The sequence below is a fragment of the Anguilla rostrata genome, chromosome 10 (genome assembly GCF_018555375.3).
Source record: "Anguilla rostrata isolate EN2019 chromosome 10, ASM1855537v3, whole genome shotgun sequence".
NCBI lineage: Eukaryota > Metazoa > Chordata > Actinopteri > Anguilliformes > Anguillidae > Anguilla > Anguilla rostrata.
The window spans coordinates 1,470,182-1,493,053 of NC_057942.1; the positions used below are offsets into that span (position 1 = coordinate 1,470,182).

Consider the following 22,872-nt stretch of genomic DNA (forward strand, 5'->3'; position numbering starts at 1 on the left):
CTTCTGAAAGGAGACTGCGAGTGCAGGCCGCAGAATTGCGCATGACGTGTTTAGGGAAACCTGCGGCTCGCGCTGCAAACAAGCGCCAGGCACGCATTTGCTTAAACGGCAGCGGTTGGTTCCAGTTAAATGGGCACATATTTGAGCGGATTTTAAAGGCAAAGCTCATTAACATACATTGTTAGTGCGGTTCGTTTTTTTTGTTGCTGCTTGTGCTTGTTAGTCCTTTAACAGAGCTAAATTTAAACTGCAGCATTGCTGTCTGTGACACTGAGTTTTACCCTACTGCTGCCCAAAGAACAAGGTGTTTGTGAGGAGGTGTTGAAGTGTGTGCATCTGTATTTCATTATCATTTCTGCTGTGCAAAGTAAGAAAAAATGTTTTGGTGCAAAGCTTACACCAAAAAAAAAAGTTTAAATTTTAAGTCCTTTTTTCAACAAGAGCATCTGATAAAAATTCCAGTGAGAGGGAGAGGTATACTCTTCGCTCTGTGTGTGTGAGAGAAGCTGGGATCTTCTAGTACCCCTGAGAGAGGGGAAGCTGGGCAGTTGGGGGGGGGGGGGATGCATAGAGGGAGGGAGAGAGAGAGAGAGAATGAGCACTTTTTCCCAGAGTCTTTCACCTCGGATTGAGAGAGACAGCACCTTGGCCTCAGCTAGAGACCACCCAAAGCCCTGGCTCTCTCCCTCTCCCCCTCTCTCTGTCTGTCTCTCTCCATCTTTGTCTCTCTCCTTCCCCTCCCTCCGTCCCTCCCTCTCTCTGTCTGGCCCAGGGTATCAGTAGCAGTGATAGAAGCTTCCGGAAGCCTGCCGGGGCATCTGGGTTGTGTTTGGCCGCGGGTGTTGACTCCTCTGCTTTGGTAATCGTCTGGATCACAGGCCTGATTGTTTGTGTTTGTCTTTGCTCTGGAGAGAGCGAGTGGGCGGGGCTTATGGAGGGTGAGTGTCAGAGAGCCAGTGGGCGGGGCTTATAGAGGGTGAGTGTCAGAGAGCCAGTGGGCGGGGCTTACAGAGGGTGAGCGTCAGAGAGCCAGTGGGCAGGGCTTATAGAGGGTGAGCGTCAGAGAGCCAGTGGGCGGTGCTTACAGAGGGTGAGCGTCAGAGAGCCAGTGGGCAGGGCTTATAGAGGGTGAGCGTCAGAGAGCCAGTGGGCGGGGCTTACAGAGGGTGAGGTTATCTGCCCCCTGTTGGTGTAGCCGCGTCACAGCTGGTGCTGCCCACTGTTTTAATTTCCCCAGGAATGCGATTCGGCCCTCTGTCCTCTGTGTGTGGAGGACGGGAGGGGGGGGTTCTTCTCTTCCAGAGAGACTGCTGCCAGCCCCACCCCCTTTCTGCCCCTGGGGCTGTGTGTGTGTGTGTGTGTTTGTGTTTGCCCGCATATTTGTGTAAGTTACTGTGGATAAGGACGTCTGCTAAATGCCTGTAACGTGTGTGTAGTGACAGAATCAGGCCTGCGTTGGTACCTCAGAGAGACTGCCCCCCCCATCCCACGCTGACCCCCCCACACTGACCCCCCCATCCCACGCAGTAGGGTGAGCCAGAGAGCCCGGAGCAGCAGTCAGAGGTAGCACGCTGTTTGAATTACTGTCCCAGCCAGCCCAGCTGTTTGAAGTGTGTGGGGCAGCTCTGTGTACTGACAGCAGTAAGTACCAATTAGCAAGGGAGGAGTTGCTGTGGGCGGGGCCTAAGGGAAACCACGGTTACAAACACAAGGACTGTGGGCGGGGCCTAAGGGAAACCACGGTTACAAACACTAGGACTGTTTTGGCGGCTGTGTAGCGACCTGCTGCAAGGCACACACACACACCTGCTGCAGGGCACACGCACGTGCACACACACACACACACACCTGCTGCAAGGCACACACACACACACACCTGCTGCAGGGCACACGCACGTGCACACACACACACACACACCTGCTGCAAGGCACACATGCACACACATTTGGGATGTGTTTGATCACGTAATTTTGTCTCCCCTGCAACTGTGTGTGCGCTGAAAACTAGTCTACGGAAATGCACTCGATTGTTGAATTTTCAATAATTTGCATAACATTCATGTAAAATTTGGATGAGAACTACTATCTTGTTTGTGTCTCTTGCACTCTCCTGACTTTCCCTCACTTTCTCCCTCTCTTCACCTCTCATTCCCTCTTCTCCTCACTCCTTCCCTCTCTCCCTCTCTCGTTCTCTCTGGAAGTAATTACCCTGCCACTGCACTGTGCTAGGGAGGGTGTGGTGAGGTTGAGGGATTGAGAAGAAGATGGAGCTGCCTCCTCTCTTTTCTTTTCTCTCCCTCCCCCCACTGTCTCTCAGTCTCTGTTTCTCTCCCTTCCTCTCTCTCCCCTTTGACACTCTTCTCTCTCTGGTTCTGTTGGTGGTCCAGTTCTGAAGTTCTCCCCTAATGCGTCCCAGTGGAGCAGGCCTGAACGCCCCCCTTTCAGTCCCTCTACGCTGGCCCTGAGGTCAGGGGCGGGAGGTGCCCTGCCGAGCAGTCTTCCCGTGTGCGTGCGCTGGCTGGGCCGGGTTGGCCAGATGCGTGTTGCGTGTGCAGGTTGGCCGGATGCGTGTTGCGTGTGCAGGTTGGCCTGATGCGTGTGCAGGTTGGCCTGATACGTGTTGCGTGTGCAGGTTGGCCGGATGCGTGTGCAGGTTGGCCTGATGCGGGTTGCGTGTGCAGGTTGGCCTGATGCGTGTGCAGGTTGGCCTGATGCGGGTTGCGTGTGCAGGTTGGCCTGATGCGTGTGCAGGTTGGCCGGATGCGTGTTGCGTGTGCAGGTTGGCCGGATGCGTGTGCAGGTTGGCCGGATGCGTGTGCAGGTTGGCCGGATGCGGGTTGCGTGTGCAGGTTGGCCGGATGCGGGTTGCGTGTGCAGGTTGGCCGGATGCGTGTGCAGGTTGGCCGGATGCGGGTTGCGTGTGCAGGTTGGCCTGATGCGTGTGCAGGTTGGCCTGATGCGGGTTGCGTGTGCAGGTTGGCCTGATGCGTGTGCAGGTTGGCCGGATGCGTGTGCAGGTTGGCCTGATACGTGTTGCGTGTGCAGGTTGGCCGGATGCGTGTGCAGGTTGGCCGGATGCGGGTTGCGTGTGCAGGTTGGCCGGATGCGTGTGCAGGTTGGCCGGATGCGGGTTGCGTGTGCAGGTTGGCCGGATGCGTGTTGCGTGTGCAGGTTGGCCGGATGCGTGTGCAGGTTGGCCTGATGCGGGTTGCGTGTGCAGGTTGGCCGGATGCATGTGCAGGTTGGCCTGATGCGTGTTGCGTGTGCAGGTTGGCCTGATGCGTGTTGCGTGTGCAGGTTGGCCGGATGCGTGTTGCGTGTGCAGGTTGGCCTGATGCGTGTTGCGTGTGCAGGTTGGCCTGATGCGTGTTGCGTGTGCAGGTTGGTCTGATGCGTGTTGCGTGTTCCTTGGATCCCACGCACCCCAGGCTCCGGGGAGCCTTTTCATTTTTATTTTAGTTTCGTGTTTTTTTGTGCGGCGGTTCTGAAGCCCGGGAGGCGCTGCTGTGGGTCCGACCGCATCAAAGGCGGGGCCCGGTTCTGCTCACGGAACCCGAAATCAAAAGCACACCTCCTGCTGCGCGGGGAACTGAGGCCTCTGGGGCTGTGGGCGTCCCAGCTCCGCACAAAGAGGCCCCTTCTCTCTCTCTCTCTCTCTCTCTCTCTCTCTCTCTCTCTCTCTCTCTGTCTCCTCCTTTTCACTCACTCTGCTTTTCTCTGTCCCTCTCAGTGCCCCCTCTCTCTCTCTCTCTCTCTTTATTAGTCCCTCCTACTCCACTTCTACACTCCCTCAGCCCTCTCTTCCTCTCCCTCTTCAGGCAGTGTGTGGTTTTGATGTTGACAGAGAGACCGTAATCTCAGACACTCACCCACCCTCTCCTCCTCTCTCCCCCCCCCCTCCCCCCAGTGTTCGGGCCTGGTCCCGCGGGCTCCGGGCATGGCTGCCGGTGTGGAGCCGGGCGTGGCAGCGGGCGGGGCCAGTGGGCGGAGCCTGAGCAAAGCGGACTTCCTGGAGAAGGTGCGTCGGAGCAACGAGGCGTGCCAGCGGGGGGACTTCGCGGCGGCCGTGCGCCTGTACAGCGACGCCCTGCTGGCCGACCCGCAGAACTGCATCCTGTACAGCAACCGCTCGGGCGCCTACCTCAGACTGGGCCAGCACCAGCCTGCGCTGGACGACGCCGTCCGGGCCCGTCTGCTCAACTCCCGGTGGCCCAAGGTAAGGCCCCCGCTCCCCCCCCTCTTCATCCTCCTCTTCCTCATCGTCCTCTTCCTGGGGCTTCAAGCCTCATCAGCAGGCAGTTGGAAGCCGTGCCCTCTGATTTTGGGTCAGATCCGTATAAACTCGCTCTGTTCTGATGAATTGGGGCGACGCTCATAGTTCTCATCTGAGGGCTCACAGTTAATGAAGAACATTTTAGTTAATTTCACACATCGGCTGAATTCAAACGGAGCTGACCCCTGACCCCTGACCCCTGACCCCTGACTGACTAATGTCGGGTTTGTGTTCCTTCGTTCGGTACCCCGCGGTGTGTCTGAGACGATCCTGCCTGTGAGCGTGGTCAGCATCCAGTGATTCTGATCATGTGATCAAATGTGTCTAGTGGGACGTGGTGTTGTGTCTGCCTGCTCTGTGAAATCACTTTAGATTGCATATTTATAATTAACCGCATACCTACGGTTATAACTCTGATCATGTGAACCAATAACTCTGGTTAGTTGCCGTGTAAAATCCATAACAGATGTAATCAGTGATATTATTGTTATTTTTTTTTACGATGTGTTGCAGAACCTGTTTTGATCTTCAGTTAATGCTGGTAGTTACTCCAGCCTGCCTCCCCTCTGTGGGCGTACAGGTCTGTGGAAAGGGAAACTCTGACTAATGTGGATCAGACACACCGAAGCGCTCCAGCCAGGGCCATAAATCATCATTCAGCTCCTCCGCATTCCCTCCCCCTGCGCCGGCGTGATAAAGACCAGAGCGCTGTTCTGGCACTGCCCTCTGGTGTTGAGAACGGGGTATTACCGTGAAGCGTGTGACGCCGGGGGGACGTTCTGATTGGTCCAGCCAAGTGACCGAGTGACCGCTCCTTCCTTTTTCAGACAGCGCTTGGAGCCGGCCAAGTCCTACTTCCTGTGGAGTAGAATGAGAGGAAGATGTGTATATGTGTGTGTGTATCTGTACTGTGTGTGTGGGTATGCCTGTGTGTGTAGGTGTGTGTGGGTGTATGTGTGTGTATGTCTGTGCTGTGCGTGTCCTTGCGTGTGTCTGTGCTGTGTGTATGTGTATGTGTGTCTGTGCTGTGTGTGTGTGTGTGTCTGTGCTGTGTGTGTGTATGTGTGTCTGTGCTGTGTGTGTTGTGCTGTGTGCGTGTTAGTGCAGGTAGCTATGTAGCTCCATTACTGCAGGTCTCTGCATGGGGCAGTGTGTAATTAAAGTCCTCACGCTGGGCATTAAGCAGAGAAGGCCACTTAGTTCTGCTCCGCCCACTCCTCCAGCCAGCAGGGGCTGTAATGAGCTGCTCTGACCCCAGTGCTGTCAAAACAACCTGTGAGAGAGGAAGAGAGAGAGGGAGGCTGCAGAGGAAGGTTTATTAGCAGGGTGTGTCCCTGGAGGTTTTACGCACGTCAGAACATGGACCTGGTCAGCCCCACAGCATTGATATTTCACAGCACTGTGAGCCGGGCCAGGTTGGTACTCTGAGTGAGGATGAGTTTGGCCAAATTCCAAGGATGTGCTTCACAAATCTACTAGCGGTTAGCTACTTCCTTGATGAATCATGATCTTGTGACTCTATTATTTATTTATTAGCGTGTGCATCCTTCAGTGAATCAGGAGCTCCTGCTGGGGCCGCTGAAACAGGCCATGCCGAATTTCCCATGATGCAGCGGGCTGGATGAGTACTCGCCAAGGACACCGTGTTTTTATAAAGCGGCAGTCTCACCGCAGAGAGGCCCCTCCCCTTTTCATAACGCTTCAACGCTAATGACAGGCGAGGCCCAGCCTAATGAGAACCTTGCAGGGTTACTGTGTGGTCTTGGATCCCGCTGCTGTGAGTCCTTAAAACACCTTGGAGTTGGACAGCTTTTTTTTTCGGGGGGAGGGTGGGGTGGAGTGGGGGTTGGGCAGGAAGAGAGGGTTCCTGGTCGTCCCGTTTGCATGGGGGAAAGTATTTGGGAGTTTTTGGAGCAGCAGAACGTTGTGGATGTACGGTTCTGGTGCCTGGATCGTGATTATTGTGCCCCAGCGTGAGGCAGCCTATGTCTGTATCCCAGAAGTAAAACTGGGGGAAACTTTAATAACTGGCCGACTGTTTTTTGCGTAACTTCTGGGAGGCTCCTGTAATACGCTGCTTCCAAGCATGAAAACCTCAGCTCAATTGTGCCACCTGCTGGACTGTCTGTGTCATTACAGAGCATTTTCTCTGCACAAGGTGCAACTTGTTCCACAGTATTATCTGAATACTGATAAATATAAGGTGTGTGCATTAGATATATCTGCATTTAATATCTGTTGTAATTTTAACAGAATAAGTGTTGAGTGGGTGAAATTCAGAATGCACTCAGCACTGCTGTGTCCATGTATGTGTGAGCAGTCATTGAGGAACTTAATTGTCTCTAAACTGGCCGTTTGCATTTAAAGACAGCGTCTCCGTTTGTATTAGTGTGCTTTTATTTTCCACATCTGTGTTAGATTCTCAGGATTTCAAAGAGATCTTTTCTCGCTTCAAGGAACCAGTAACCTCCAGGGCGTAATATTCTTAGTTGTAGAGTTTAGCAGTGTTGGCTAAACAAATAGAATTTGAAGAGGTTTTTTTTTCTTTAGTTGCTGATGGAAACATCTGCTCAGAAGTTAACCACGGAGAAATGTGTTTTTTCTGTTACGGTGCTGGCTTTATCCCAACACCAGGGGGCAGCATTGCCACGTTACAGTTCATCCCTCCTGTCACTCATCTTACCCAGGGCCAGTGAGCGACAACATTTCATATGGAAAAACTGGAAAATGTACCATATAATTATTGAAATAATATCATTACAGTCTATCATTTCTTTAATATTCTGGAAAAAGAGAAACATTATCGCACGTAGCAATTACATCATCATAAGGGCTAAGTGTTGTGAGTCAGAGAAACGCTTGTAGGGTCTGATTTTATAAGCTCTTGCCTGTGTGTGTGCCTGATATATACAGTTACGTATGCTGCTATGAAGACTGTGCATTGCAGTTCAACCTCAAGGCGAAAAACAAAACACTAAAAATATTTTATGTCACAAGCAGTAGTGTGAACAAGAGGAGACCGAATACTATGACAGAATGAGGCCTTTTCAAAAGTTATTTCAGTAAAATGGAATCTGTTTGGCCGGGTCACCCTTGTATTGCCCATCAGCTGAGGTGGAGAGGGAAAGAACATTTTTAGCCAATGAAATCAGTCAGTGAGTGTCACGGGGTCTTTATTGACCACAGTGAGTCAGGACCTCCGGTTTAATGTCCTATCTGAAGGACGGCATCTCCTACAGCGCAGTGTCCTCATCACTGCACTGGGGCATTCGACCAGAGGGGAAGATCGCCCCCTGCTGGCCCACCTATATCGCTTCCTGCAGAAACTTAAGGTTTCCCAGGAGGTCTCCTATCCAGCAGGGCTGGCTAAATGTTGCCAGGATTGTAGTAACGATGTCGTAATTGCCGCTTGGAACAGTGCAGCAGTTACGGGCAGTTACGATGGCGCGAGAACGTTCTGTGCTCGCTGGAAATTGCACTCGTATTGACCTCCGAGGCGCACCGTCCCGCCGGCTTAAATGCCAAGCGCATCAGTGGGAGATTTGCCTCGCTTCTGTCCAAGTGAAGCGGCAAACGGTCTGTTGAGCTCCGGCAAAAACGCACGCGCGGAGCTCCCTGTGATCACAGATCCGTGTAAGTGCTCAAAAAATGCGGCGTTCAAGTGAATAATTTCCAGCGTAATCCTCGGCGCTTTGATTCCGGAGTGCACAATGAAAGGCTTTGAGAGCGCGAGGCTTTGCGTTCGGGTGGCGCATTAGCGTGAAATGCGACTCGCGCTTCGCAGGAAATCATGGAGCACTTTGATAAACAGACGCACACAAATGAACTGCCGTTTCAAAAGGGATAATCTTGTGTCCATTTTTTTTGTGTGGCAAATTTAGCGAAGAAAACAACATAAGAGGGGGCTGTTTACTGGAAATCGATGGGCTGAAACGCGTGGTATCTGTCAAAAACCAATTAAATTAATGAAAAAGAAAGATAAGGAAAATAAATAAACAACGCGACCAAAGCTGTAAATGTGTCGCTTTGAGAATGCTCCACATTTTAGAGTTACAGCTATACGAGTGGAACAGTAATTAGGCTGTTTTGCTTCCTTGTTCCAAAATTATACTGTAATGGCCTATTGGCCTGGCTTAATCTTTTTTTTATTGCAGGGTATTTCTGGCATTCTTTTGAGTGCTCACATACGATATATATGTATAAATACAGTGCAGCGTAGGCCCATGTGTAGCTTTGTAGAATGTCAAAGGGTCTTATAATTGGGGCGTGAAGGTTTGCACTGGGAAAATGCGGCAAATAAACACCGTGATCAATGGAATGGATCGAAATTGCGGCGCTTTTTCCGTCTTTTTCTGATGAAAAGACGCTGAATTGTGGCTTTAGATACAAAGCTCACTGCAGTGTCTTTTAAACTAGTTTGCAGTAATTACACGAATCTGTCATCACCGCTCCCCGCTTCCTGGCTGGCGGCGTGAACCTTTCTTCTCGTGAGTGACTGACGCGGGAAGCGAGCCCTCGTTCGGAAGAGGGGGGCGTCCGTCCACGAAAGATTAAATCACGAGCACGCGTTGGCATTTAAATCCAGCGCGAGTACATATTTATCATCAATCATCCCTTCCCGTCAGCGCGCCTCAATATCGGCGTGTCAGGCTCGACAGGCACCCGTGACGCATTACGCACTGTCGAACGGCTGGCCGGCGCGAGATCACTGTGAAGAGCGAAGAGTCTAATCCGTCAATACTCCGAGAGTCCATCCATTACTGTAAGCGCCGATGCCCTTTTTTTTCTTCTTCTTCTCCTCCTCTTGAAAACCCGGCGTAACGACCCGAAACCGCCTCGGGGCACCTCTCTTTCAACGCCGCGCACTCCAAAGAGTAAATGAGAACAAAATAAGGTGTCAGTCATCTGACAGGCTGTACAGATGTGTGGACGGGAAAAAGAAACGCTCGAGGGCGAACGGTTTCAATTTTGTGCCGAGCTTGCAAAAAAACTGTACCGCAGCGTTAATGTTATTACGTGCGGTTCTCAGACTTTTGGCGGGGAACTTGTAAAGTGTTGGGTAATGACGACGGACCACATAAGGTCATAGTATAATTAAGTACATTCATTATGTTCTCTTAGGCCCTCCCCACACAGACTGAACGGACACGTGCCCTTGCACTAGATGTTAATCATCAGCTGAGTGGGCCTAATTAAGATATAAAAATTCCATAATTATGTTCCCTTCTGCTGCTGTAGCCTAGTTGAAAAACCATTAGTCTGAATGCAGCGTTTATAAACACTGGCCCCGATACAGTAGCCACACTAATTACGTTTACATTGAGCAGGCAGTCGTATGCAGGGCAGCGCACAGAAGTGCCTGTACGGGGTTACAGGCGACGAGCAGAGCCGATATTGGGCCTTGTGGTTAAGACCTAAACCTACTCCATAAGGATGAGTGTCACAGAGGGAGATTGAGAGTGTCGTGTTTTAAGTGCCACTGCACGCGCTGACTCACACGCCCGCGCTTCGCGGTCAGCGGTACCCGCGGTATTTCCGGCGTTGTGCTTTTCTACGCGGGAGCCGTGGTTTTTATTCCGAGCGGCGGCGTCTCGGTAAGAAAGCGATCTGCCTGAGCGGGGGGAAGCGGTGCGCGTCCCTCGCTGTCCGGCGACTCCGCGGGGGGGAAGAGAAAGCGCCCGTCTGGCACGTTCGGAGCCATCGATTGGAGCGCGGTGACGACGCGGATCCCGCGGAACGGCGGGCCGTTAGCATCCGCTCCTTTAGCGCGGGGGCGCGTCGGCCGCGCGGCGGGGGCTCAAACGACGCAGAGACGAGTCGGAGGCTGTGCCGGCCTTCGGGTTCGAGAGCCCGCCTCCGCGGCTCTCCAGCTGCGCGGCCTTCCTCTCCGCGGAAGAGCCCCCGGGATCCCGCACGGCCGCGGGTCTGCGGAAGGGAGGAGGAGCGCGGCGCTCTCTCTCCATCCCGCCTGCGCCCGTCCTCTCCCGCAGAGCCCGCCGTCAGCCTCCAGGGGGCGCCAGAGCAGCTGGAAGCCCCGGCGGGGCGGGAGGGCGGGGGGGAATGGAGATGAGGAGACAGGTGGTGCCGTCGATGGGCCTGCTTGGTCTCTCCCTCTCCCTCTCCCTCCCTCTCTCTCTCTCTCTCTCTCTCATGTGCGTGTGTAATTGGAAGCATTAAGCCCTGTTTTTTTTTTTTTGCTGGCGGAAATTGGCGGGCTGCTTCCCCTCTGACACATGCTGGAGAGACAGCGCCGCTTCGCCCGAACATCCTCAGAGCAGGAGCGCTAATCTAGGATCAGTTTTGTCTTTGCCTCATCCCGTTTTTATCCTCTGTGCGCTAAAAAGCAAATCTGATTGGCCAGCACTCCTGCTCTTGGGACACTAGTGATGTGGGCCCTGATCTGGGATCAGCAGTGCGGTTTAGCTCCTAATGGACGAGGTTAAGCTCTGAATGGGGCGGGATTTTGGGGGATGATATGGGCACTGATCTAAGGCAGCAGTGCGGCTTTAAGGATGAAAGAGATCTCTTCTGGATGCATATGAACCGTATGCAGTGTGCGGATGCTGGCTCTAAGCCACTCATAGTTGGCCGCTGTTGGGAGGGTATTGTTTGTTTCTGGGTTAGGAATGCTACCCCTGATCCATATTTTGGGGAAGGGGGGGGGGGGATTGGTGATGAGAGGGCAGGGCCTCAGCCCAGACCTGTGATTGGCTAAATCCTGTGAGTGACAGCTGGGTTGCCTGTCTGTCATGGGCATACGTCCATCTGACTTCCGGTAGTGTCTCCAGAGGGGGTGGGGTCTAAGCTCAGGCGATAGCTTCGTAAAAAGTGCATATTTTTCCTTTATCTGACCAGGTAGGTCAACAGAGGAGCATTGTTTTGCTGCAGTGACCGCCTGGGGATTCTGTGAGGGGTTCTGTCTGTTTTTTTTTCCTTTGCTGCATTGACCACCTGACCTTTTTTAATTTTTTAATTTTCTGAAATTGCAACACGCCGCCATTTTTTCCGCGTAAACATCTGGGGACCGTTGTGTGAGCGCCGTCCGCAGACAGCGGGCGTTTATACTGGAGGAGGTCGGCGCCCAGGGGACCGCAATTACCCGCGCGCGTCCCGTGAGTGTTTAACATCCGCCTCTGTCCCCCTGATGGAGTGCGGGGGCGCGAGGAACACGGAACGCTGACCCCGCCCGCCGGTCTGCCGAAACCACGGCAACCGGTTTCATCACCGCGGCGCCTGATTTCACCGTAGTGCCGCGTTACTTTTCATCGCGGTACCAGCAGTGGTGTAGCGCCCGGGGAGCTGGGTCTGTGAGTCAGAGGTTGCAGGTTCAAATGCACGGGGCACAGTCATTGTTCCGTCGAGCGAGATGTTTTAGACTGATACAGCTCCAGTCACTGTCCAGCTGTGTGAATGGATTATAGGTAAATGGGGGGGGGGGAGGGGCCCTGAACATGAACATGAAGTGCATGAGTCACTGTGAACAATGCTGACTGCTATGAAAACAAATGATGTCATGTAATGTACCTTACAGGCCGGATTTCGGGGGTTAAGTCCACTTGCTGCATGACGGCATTGTTCTTTGTCTCACGCTCGGGGGAAGAGAAAATGGCTGCAGGCTGACCCGTTAAAAAACAGCTCTGCCTTCAAGAGGCCGTGTGTGAGCGGCAGCCTTGAGCAGAGGTCCGGAGCGCGGCGCCGCTCCTCTCCTCCTGGCCTCCCTGGCTGCCGTGCTCCTCGCTGGGAAGCAGAGATCTAATTCGCTCCCGCCGCGTGATTTGTGATTCGCTGAAATTGCGGCAGGGCTGGAGGTGTCCTGATTGGACGGCCGGGGGCAGACACGGGCAGAGAGGAACATTATTTTAACTGTCCTGTCCCATCTCGAGGGCTGCAGGGTGCTTAGTGGACCCGAGCTGCCTTCGAAAAACTTTAACCCTTTACACACCGGTCGAATTCCGGGAGATGTTGGCACTTTTAAAAGAGACTGTTTATATTCACTGATATTCAGAACAAATGACTTCTTCCATCTGATTGTATGTTTTGGTTAGGGACATGTTTTCAGTTAATCTGGGGATCTTGCAGGAATGTTTTACCTTTTTTACCCAACGCTTGAACCGCTGGATGTGTTTGGGATGCATATTTGACCCAGCGCTGGGATGCGTATTTGACCCAGCGCCTGAGCTGGGTCTCGACTGCAGGGAGCTCAGTTTGATTTCTTGCATCTTCGTGTCTCGCTGCCCCGAGCTAGCTCTTCAGTCCTGGGGAGTTCATAATATCCACACTGATTAAGAGCATAAATCCACCCCCCCCCGCCCCCCTACCCCCCCGCGGCTCAACCAGGGTTCTCCCTGTACAGGCAGGCGGGGGGGTGAGGGGGGGGGGTGGGTGGGTGGCTGTTGTGGGCGTTAAACAGGGAAGAGTCATGGACCACTAATAGGAGAGCTCTGCCTGGCCATTTCCTGCCAATACTAATGAACGGTCAAATAGATTTGTAATTATCGGCTTGAGAGAGAGAGACAGAGAAGGAGAAAGAGAGGGGAGGGAGGGAGAGGGGGATAGATAGACTGAGAGAGAGAGAAAGACGGAGAAAGAACATCAGGGGTGGAGACTAAAGAAATCCTTACAAAGGTGGAGGGTGAGGAGGTGTGGCACGGACAGGTGTCTGTGACTGCGGCAGGATGTGCTCCCCCTGGTGGAGGAGTGCAGAATGGCGGGTGGGAGGGAGCAGGCTGCTAGCCTCGTACGAACCAGCTGTCGTTCTTGTGGAGTTTTCTGTGCTGCAGGCCAACTTGGCCTCCGTAATTATGCCCAGAGAAAGATGATTCCGGCACTTTCTCCTCTCTCAAGTCCCGCCCGGAAGGGAATTCCATCTCCTCTCCTCTCCTCTGTTGTAGGTCATGTGACTTGTCCAATCTGCGTTGCCAGTTGTTCCAGAATTCCTCACAGGGATTCGGGCGGGAAGGGGGGGGGGTGCGGACAGCTGTCAGAACTATTTTGTTTCTGATGCCGACAGCTTTGACATCTTTGACCCCCACCCCTCCTCTCTCTCTTTCTCTCTCTCTCTCTCCTTTATCTGTCTGTTTTTATCCATTTGTTTGGCTGCATCTCTCAACACATCAGGAGACGTTGAGTTGGAAAACAAAAAAAAACGGTTGCATTTGCCAAACTGACTCAGTGAATCAGAAATCAACACCGTGTTCAGGAGAGACTTGCGCATGACAAACGATAGATCTCTTCGGCGTGTTTTTAAGATTACGTACTCTGTGTTGCATTCGTTACACTTTGTGTCACTGAGCATTGTTTTACTGGCCAAACTAATTTTAAACAGAGCGCCAACAAACATGATCATGGGAGGATTTTTATGTGCGCCAACTTTGTAATGAGAGCTTGAATAAGTGCCAATGTGTGCTAATGTTTCATATTCATGTAAAATCAGGGATTCTCAGAAGGGATCCTGCTCTCAATGTTTGATGTTCGCTTGCCACTCAAATCCCCGCGTGTTCCTCTCATTTTTTTTACACCGGGCTTTTTACACATGACCCTGCTAATATTATTTTATTCAGATTAAAATATAAAGTAGCTTTATGCTCAGTATACACATGCAGTAAAGAAATAAATAACTTGTAGACGGCCAAGAGGCAGGCGGCGCGCAAAATAAATATGTGCCTGATGCTAGATTTCTGTGCAGCAGAGAGTTTGTGGTTGTCATAGCAGTGGTGGTATATAACTGCAACGGGGAAAATGGATTGGACAGAAGCGTCCCATCTCGCTTCGTGGCTCGCGCGTCTGCCGGCGTATTTAAATCAGACGTAAAAAGGCAGAACAACCTGCTGCGGACGGGCTGGAATAACTCAGAATTACAATCAGGAACAATAAGGTTTGGCGGCTTTTTTACGGCGGTCGTATATATTCGCGGGGGCGGGGGCGGGAACCCGAAACGAGGAAAACAATCCTGGATGAGTAACGGCCGGCTGGAGACGTGCTGTCTAATAAAACGTCGTTAGCGTCGCGGCTAACGTGCTATCTTTCGCTCGGAATGAAGACGGAGGCCAGAGGCCTCGGTAACTTTCCAGCACGATGATGTCATAAAAATACTGCCAATCACCTGGAGGTGGGCCGTCCTTAGCCTGGCCTCACACGTATTCACCAGCAGTGTGTTGCTGATGATGTTAGGCTGTGCCGCTCATGGGGGGGGGGGGGGGGTAACCAGGCTGTCCTAGAGGGACTGTGAGTCAGATCGGATTTAGCTGACGTTCCCGTGTCCGTTGTGTAATGTTCGAATGTGTCAAACGAGCAGGAGACACTCCCCACCCCTCCTGGGGGCAATCTGTCTCCTCGTTTGTTTTTCTCCCCCTCATTTCCTGTAAGGGGGGGGGGGGGGGAGTGTCTCAGCTGTGGAGATACGTGTGCAAAGGTCATGACCCCAGGACCGAGAGAACTTAATCTGCGTCTTACAGGAAATGGCCTGAAGAGCTGGCCGTGGTGTGATAAACAGGACATCAGTCTGCCTGCGTCACATCACTTCCTGTTCTGACTGAGCGGCTCAGAAAGCTAATGCGGAGCTAACGCCAATGGAATATCCGCGAAAACATTAAACTTTACTCCAAATAGTGTATTATTTGTCAGGCAAAATTTTTTTTCTTTTTGAGTGAGAGCAGACAGTCTGCTCTTCTGTTCAGGGCAATGGAGAGTGTTTCAGGGATCCCTGCACAAAAAGTGCCATGGCAAGAAATCGAACCTCTAAGTTCAGTGATGGGGCATCAGCTGCTCTGCGGACTGCCACACAGTCTCCTCGAAAGCATTCTGGAAATAAAGCACACCCGTTAAATCACCCACTTCCTCCCCCCCACCCCCGCACCCATCGCAGTCTGATCTCAGTTCCGTTCAGTGTGTCAGTGATGTCACTAGTGATGTCACTCATCCGGTAACCCCGCGCACGTGCTGCGTCCCCGATGGCGGGTCGATCGCCCCGTCGGCAGGACCGGTGCACGGAGCGGTCGGGTCCAGAGCGGACGGAACCAAACGGCGAGAGCTCGGCGTTTCCTGGGGGGCGGTAGAAGAGAGCGCGCACGCTCTTTTCTCCTTCCTCTCGCCCTGTGGCAGAGCGCTCTGTCATTAGAGCGGGATCGATCGGGGGGTCGTTAGCGAGGGGGCGGGGCTAATCCCGCTCTCGCCGGCAGCGCGGCACGGCGCGGTGTTCCGCCGGGAATTCCATCGAAAGTCCCCCATAATGCACGGCGGCAAGGTCATGTGACCCCTGGAGCAGAGACGCACGCGCTGCACCCCTGTGGGTTAAAAGGGGAACATGCTGTCAGCCTGGGAGAGGGCGGGGGGGCGGTGGCTCTGACCCCACCCATCCCAGCATACACTTTTGCAGTCAAATTTTTTATTTTTCAGTTTTATTTGTTTTTTGCTGTTAATAATGGAGTGTATAGGAAGAGCAATGTGGTGCGCAGCAGAATCCCTTTGATTAATAATTGCTACCTGATCCTGTCTCCAGGGTTTTGCATTGTGATGATATTGCTTGCTGACTGATTACTTTCAGTACTTCCTGACTTAGTCATATTATTTCGGTACCTGAAGTTGAATGGAATTTTTGATGAATCCAGCGTGTGTGTGTGTGCATGTGTATGTCTGTGTGTGTGTCTGTCACAAGTGCGACAATGATATTTATAAGGCTTGTCATGTGACAAACATTTTCTGAATCTTTTCACAACGCTGGCATTGAAAGTCTGTGAAAAGAATTCCAGCAGCAGCAAAAATGTGTTGTTGAGAGAGAATAAACAGGATGCAATATAAGTGGATGCAGGCAGAACTATAACTGAAAAGCTTGTGTGGCCCAGGTGCATTGTGGGAAGGCTCTTGACCTATGTTACCGAGCAGGAGACACGCTCCAGTGGCCCATGCCTATCATTGAGCAGAACTCATTATCCTGTGAGGCAGACACAAGCTAGTTTGCGACGGACTTCTGTATATTTTCTTAGATGAGATCCGTGTGTGAGCTGGATGTTCACTGCAGTGGTTCAGGCTAAGTCCCGCTGTGCAGGAGAATGACAGCAGTGCCCCACCCTGAGATTTGAACCCGCAGCCTCTGAATTATAAACCCAGTTTCTTCACCATGAGAGTACAGTGCTGTTACCAGCCGCCAGTCATCCCCTGCTCTCCTGCCCCTCGTTTCAATCACCCTATCAGCTGTGTGAGCAGGGGTTCGGGGGTGCGGGGTCAGAGGTGAAAGGGGGCGGGGTGGTTTAGTTCCAGACTGTGCGAGTGACTTACTGCCGCCGAGCCTCCTGGGAGCGCGGGGTCACTGGGGTTGGCGCGTCCCGAGAGACGCGGGGGTCACGGGGTCGACCCCGGGTTTGATCACTAGGCAACTGAGCGGAACGCTGAGATGGCCCCACGGATATCCACCCGCCCAGGCGTGACTGGACGGGCCGTGCGATTGGCTGATTGATCCAAGCACCCCCCCCCCCTCCGTTCCCCCACGCCACACACCCATCCAGTGCCTTCAAGTGTCATCTTCCTTACCGCCATCTCCGTATCACACACCCTCCTGGGGACATTTACATTCAGCACACGCTTAAAGTTGCTCACACAGTTTACATTTTATGTGCGTTTTTACCTACCAACCATCCATACAGCTGGTTATTCAGTGAAGCACTTCAGGTTACTTACCTTGATTAGGGAGTGTAATGGCAGCGCCCCCTCCTGGTCATTTTATAGCTGTGTAAAGACAGGTTATCTGGCTATTCAGACCCTCTTTTGTCACATAAGAGATGAATGGTTTGCTGGGTCAACACTTGTTTATTATAGATGGGGCTCTGTGTCTTCTTGGTGATGCTGCGTTTTGTTTTTGTATTCCTGGGAGTAACGCTGATGTTCTGCACTACCGTACGTCGCTCTGGATGCGAGCGTCTGCTAACAGGCTGTAATGTGATGTCATGTGATATTTTAATCTGCAGTCTCTCAGTTGCATCCCCAGATTCCTCCACCATAATACTGCACAGCTGCCGTTAGCTGGAGTTAGGCACAGGCAACTGGCTTGCAAGGCATCCTGTGCACCTACAGTTGTGTATCTTTGGCACGGGTTGTGCATCTTTGTATATTCATTGAGAGCTTTTCTGATATTTTACTGTGACTCCATAACCTTTACAAACTCTATAAAATGTTAATCAAAGCCTGCAGATGTGATTGAAGCATATGTGCGTGTGCACCCACCGGTGGAACTCCTGCTAACTTTCCCAAAATCGCCGCCCCCCCCCCCCCCAACAGTCGCTTTGAAGGAGCCGAGGCTGTGGAGCAGTGCTTCTGGAAGCCCGTGGGGGGGTGCGTGGGGGGGTCACTCTAACACACCTTCATCATGAGCAGAAAGCCTGGTGGGGCTGGGAGCGATGCACCCGCAAATAGAAAGTGCTGACGTGCCGGTTTTTAAAAATATATATTTTCTTTCTTTCGGTTTCTGTCTCAGACGGCCGTGCTTTCTCTCCCCCCCGCCTCCCTCTCACTGTCCCAGAATGCAGTGGGGCTCCTCGCGTCCCATTGTTTTGCCTCAGACTCGGGCTGGAGTATTTAAAGCCACTAGCGTTTCAGGCCAGAACGCTTCCTGGAAGTTTTTTTGATGGGTGTTGGGGGGAGGGGGGGCAGAGGGGACTGTGTGTGGGGGGGAGTGATCTTTGATGTTCCAGGAGGTGCTGTTGATCTTTTTCCCAGCTGCAGCACCCCCCCTCCCCCCATGCCTCCCCCCCCACATAGAAACTGCTGAAAGGCCCACTACTCCTGCTCATAGTGAAGCTCTCCTGTGCTCCCTGCATGGGGGAGGGGACACGGTGTTGGGGATTTTGGGGCCGGGCGGGGGGGGGGGGTGATGGGCTGTGAGATCAGCTTTGACCATGAGACCAGAGACCTGAGGCCTGTTCTCCAGACTCATCTGTCATCTTTGTTTTTGCCTGTTTCATCCTTCTCTTTCTCCCCCATTTCCTCCATGTTGGAATGGCCGCTCTTATTAGTGAGCTCATCTCATCACTGGAGGGACTACTACATGATTGGCTGATTGGTCGAGGAAGTCACCAGCGTTTTCTGATTGATCGGGGGAAGTCATCAGTGTACAGCTGATTGATTGGGGGAAGTCACCAGTGTGCAGCTGATTGGTTGGGGAAAGTCACCGGTGCTTGAGGACGCAGCGGGTTCCTCCTTGAGTGGCAGTCCAGCTGATTGTGAGCTGCCTTACAGGGCTTATGGACAGGGCCCAGACCTCCAGGCCAGGAACCAGATGTGCGGAGAATCGGAGTGTCCCGCCGTTTCGCTGAGTTCAGGGACATTCCTTCAGGGTGGGGGGGGTGTGGGGGAGGGCGCACAGCTCTGGATGGAGAGACCTGAGGAGAGCAGAGGGGAGGTGAGGAGGAGGAGGAGGAGGAGGGGGAGAGAAGATGAAAGAGCACATCCATGGGGCCAGGGAAGAGGGCAGTCAGGGTGCCATACTGGCTTTGTTCCCGTCCACTTCGTTCCATTCATCCCTGGCACAGCCCTGGCACAGCCTGTGCTTCCCGGTGTTCTGATAGGGCACTGCCCCGGCCCTCTGACGTTCCGATCAGCACAGCCTCGACATCCTGGCATTCTGATACATCCCCTATTTTCTGTTCGTCCGATCAACACATTCCCAGTTTTCCGGCTTTCCGACATCCCTCACATTCCGGCACATTTCCAAGGACCGCTCTCGCTCCCTGAAGTTGCTTCGGCGCTGAACTTTGCTGGATGAGTGTGAATCTGGCGTTACAGTCTGCTTTTGTTTTCTCTCGACCGTGAGAGAAATCTGATACAAGGATTTTAGTTCCAGCAGCTCTGTGTGAGCTCAGCACTGTTTTTATTTAACAGATCGATAGTTTTTTACGCTGCGCACTGTGTTTGAAACATTACCTGGGCGACGGAGACACAGTGTTTTCAAAGTGCAGTTTATGTTGGCTAATTGCCTCTCTTTTTTGTCCAAACACAAATTCACAGGTATGCAGCCAAAGCTTTGCCGACATTAGAGTGTTATTTCATTCATAAATATTGACTCTGCTGCCTGTTTCACCTGCATTTCTCCCCGCTGAGAAATGGACCGGTGCCTCATCTTGACTGAAAGCCAGTGGTTTGAAGTGCGAGTTGCGTTTTATGGTTTTGGAAACACACACACGTCCCCTTGGGCTAGTCAAGTCTGAATTCTAGGACCATTTTCCTCAATCTATCACTGGGACCCTTGGTGCTTACATTTAACCCTTTGAAGAGTAGGTTTCATGGCTTTTTCCACAATGGAACATTCTTGTTCTGTTGTAGTTGTGATGTCACAATGAAGAATTCTAATTCTGTTATAATGTTGATGACACAATGAAACATTCTAATTCTATTGTAGTTGTGTGATGATGCAATTAAACCTAATAGTATTTGTCATGGCAAAATGAAGCATTATAATGTAGCTGTGATGACAATCAAGCAAACATTGCAGTGGCATTGTTTTGTCACAGTGAAGCAAGCATTTAGTAGCTGTACTGACAGCATGAAGCATTCTGATTCTAATGTGGGTCTGATGACACAGTATCTAACTGGCTATGGAACCTCTCTCCTCCCTGATGCATCGATAAAAAGGAGTCTTTATTTCCATCAGGATCATCGAGGAAGAGAGAGGCTCGTGGGTAATCGAAGAGTCATCCAGAACACGCCCATGTGAGACCAACAGTTCATAGAGATAAAAACAGGAATTAAAGCACCGGACAGTGTTTACGTGGCCCCAGCTTCATCGTCATGGCAACGTCACCGCAGATCAGTGGAATAGGATGCATGTGCTTCTCTAAATGATGCGTGTGCGCAGATGAGTTATTTCGCGCACCTGTTCACGCTTCACTGTGACGTGCGTTCTGCACGTGCTCGATTCATTTTAGTTTGCGTACATTTGTGTGTCCTGTGCATGTAAACGTGCGTTGGAGATTTGTCTTCATGTGATTGTTCGTACGCGGTCGGGTTTTCCTGCGTGTGTGTAAACGTGCGTCGGCTTTTGCACCGCTAGTGATTTGTCTTTCTTTCGGCTGCCTCTGGAATTAAACTATTATTTTGTACCGAACTAATATTTTATACCCATTCTGCATCTTTTCCATTCATAGCTTTGTTTGCATCGTGCAGCAGCGCAGGTCTGTGTGTGGGGAAAAGGCAAATATAACGCCGCTGGAAGATTTAATTACAGCTTTTCTGATGCAGAGTCGCAGTTGTGGGAAGAAGATGTAACACAGTTATGTTTTGATGATGTATATGTCGCATGGTTCTGTTTGTGCGCGATCGTTTCTCTATTCATCGTTGTCCTTTTCATTTTGTGTTTTGAGTTTTTTTTTTTTTTTTTTTTGGATTCTTACTGTAGCTTCACTGTCGCATTCATCTGCTGGAGGGAAGACAATTCCGGAAGTTTATTACGTACGTCAGTCAGTTCGGCCATGTTTCCCCCCCCCCCCCCAGAAACTTAAGGAACCAATCTGGTGATGGATGGACTGTGTTTCCTCTCCCGCTGCGATTTGGCCGTCTCTACGTTCATTTAGCTGAAGCTCTTATCCACAGACGTTTACAATGCGGGCGAAACGTAAGAGCATTTTCACCTGATTAATATGAGCAATTATGGCGGGCCCGGCTAACGGCCTCCGTGCGCCAGCAGGTAAATATATAACGCCGCGAAAAGCGCTAACGCTAAGCAATAACCGCAATACAAACTGCTCTCGCCTACACATCGCATCCATAAACAGGAGGGGGGCGAGCAGCAGCAGGTCAAGGTGGGCGTCATGACTGGAAGGGAGCGATTACTGGGGGGAGTGGGGTGGGGGGCATGGTCAGAGGGTTACGGATCACAGATATCTGACTCGGGGGTCGGGTCTGATGATCGATTGCCATGCAGATTCCACTCAGTGCAGTTTGCTAACCTGCGTCTGGAAAGATGTGGAATCCGCGATGCGTTCGGAGGTCAAGGGAGCGAAAGAGAACTCCAATCATCTACATCTGCATTTAACGGCCGCCCTTCCTCCTCTGAAGTCTCCTTTTTTATATTTCCTCGTTGGTCTAGCAATAAAAAGTCTCCTCCATTGGACGGTTCTCTCCCAGCGGTCCGGCTGATTGGCTGCCAAGAAGGCGCTGGCGAGTCCTCAAAGCCCCCTCTGCTCTCGCGTGGCCGCCGCTGACAGACGGGTGATGTCATCGAGCCCCGTGTTCCGCGGGGGGTCAGAGGTCGTGGCAGGCAGCGGTGGAAAAATAAATGTTAGCGTGGAGACGAAGCGGAGCAGGAAGCCAGGAGACGTTTGTTCGCTGAACGCGGAACGCTGAACGCTGAGAATGCTGAACACGGGCGGGACAAATGCGTCGGAGCTGCTGATTGGTCGCACGCGGGAGCTTGTTAAAGCTGCGGAAACGACGGCTCTCTCTCTGGGGTCGCTAGTCTTCCAGGGTTTCTGCTCCAAATGATCTTTTAACGACTTGACGGATCAAACAGCCCCGTTAATCGATCAGCGAGAAGATATCTCCCTCGGCGTGGATATTGAGCCTGGGGGATCATTAGCTGGGGGGGAAGTATCTGGGATCTCTGGTTAAAGTGCAGATCCAGCCATATTAAACCAGGTCTGGGATGAGCAAAAAGACATTTAAATGATACTTTTTTTAAGCATCTCCCTTGAAAGATCTGTTTCTCTGTATTTGTACTGTCCAGGAGCAAGACCACATGAACCACGTTGCCATTTTTTGTTGCAGCTCTTGTAAATAATTTATTGGAATGACTGTACAACCTGGGGTATGTAAGCATAAGTGGTTATTTATATGAAATTTTTTTTTGCAATATGCCATATTTGTAATGAATTACTGAACCGGAAGGTGTTTGGTGAGGTTATTCAGTAGAAAAATGTACAGTTGCACCACTTGCTCTTCAGTAGGACAGTCCTGTAACCTTTGTCTGAAAGGTGTGTCTTAATGGACTGGCTGGCACTGTTACCTGTGGGACGGTTTTTATATGAATTTTGGGCATGTTTTTATGGCGAATTTTATCGGCTGAAAGAGACAGCACTCACCCGTGAAAGGCTCGGCACTCTGAAGACGTCTGAAGGTTGGCGCCTTGCTCTATTTTAAAGAAAAATGGCCTGGAAATGGTAGTTCAGCACCTGACATCAAAACAATAAATATATAAATAAATAAAAAAATAAAATTTTTATTTCAGAAAGTGTTTTTCAGCTCCTTGAAAGAGCAGCAGTGGAACTGGAAAGAGCCGCTCTTGTGCTTTTTGGGTTTGAGTGTGTTTCTGGGCCCTGTGGAATTGGGGGGGGGCGGGGGGGGGCGTGGAGGTCCAGGTTCGAGGGCTGTCCTTGGCGCCTTGGCAGGAGGGAGACCTGTGCTCTCCCTCTCTCTCTCTCTCTCTCTCTCTCTCCCTCCTCTCTCCTCTCCTCTCCTCTCCTTCCCTCTCCTCTCCTCTCTCTCCCTCTCCTCTCTCCTCTCCTCTCCTCCCTCTCCCTCTCCCTCTCCCTCTCCCTCTCCCTCTCCCTCTCCCCCTCCTCTCTCTCTCTCTCTCTCTCCCTCTCCCTCTCTCTCTCTCTCTCTCTCCACCTCCATGG

General features: G+C 51.8%; 1 protein-coding gene and 1 long non-coding RNA gene across 2 annotated transcripts in view; both read left to right on the forward strand.

The window, feature by feature from the left end:
- The window catches only part of LOC135264612 (tetratricopeptide repeat protein 28-like), a 197,304-nt gene that overhangs the window by 1,882 nt on the left and 172,550 nt on the right, over positions 1-22,872 (forward strand). Inside the window, 1 exon segment of the mRNA XM_064353349.1 lies at positions 3,908-4,216. Coding sequence (XP_064209419.1) covers positions 3,908-4,216 — 309 coding nt within the window.
- LOC135264614 (uncharacterized) lies at positions 20,113-22,473 on the forward strand. The gene is made up of 2 exons (XR_010332752.1): positions 20,113-20,942; positions 21,345-22,473. It is a non-coding gene; the product is annotated as an uncharacterized LOC135264614 (long non-coding RNA).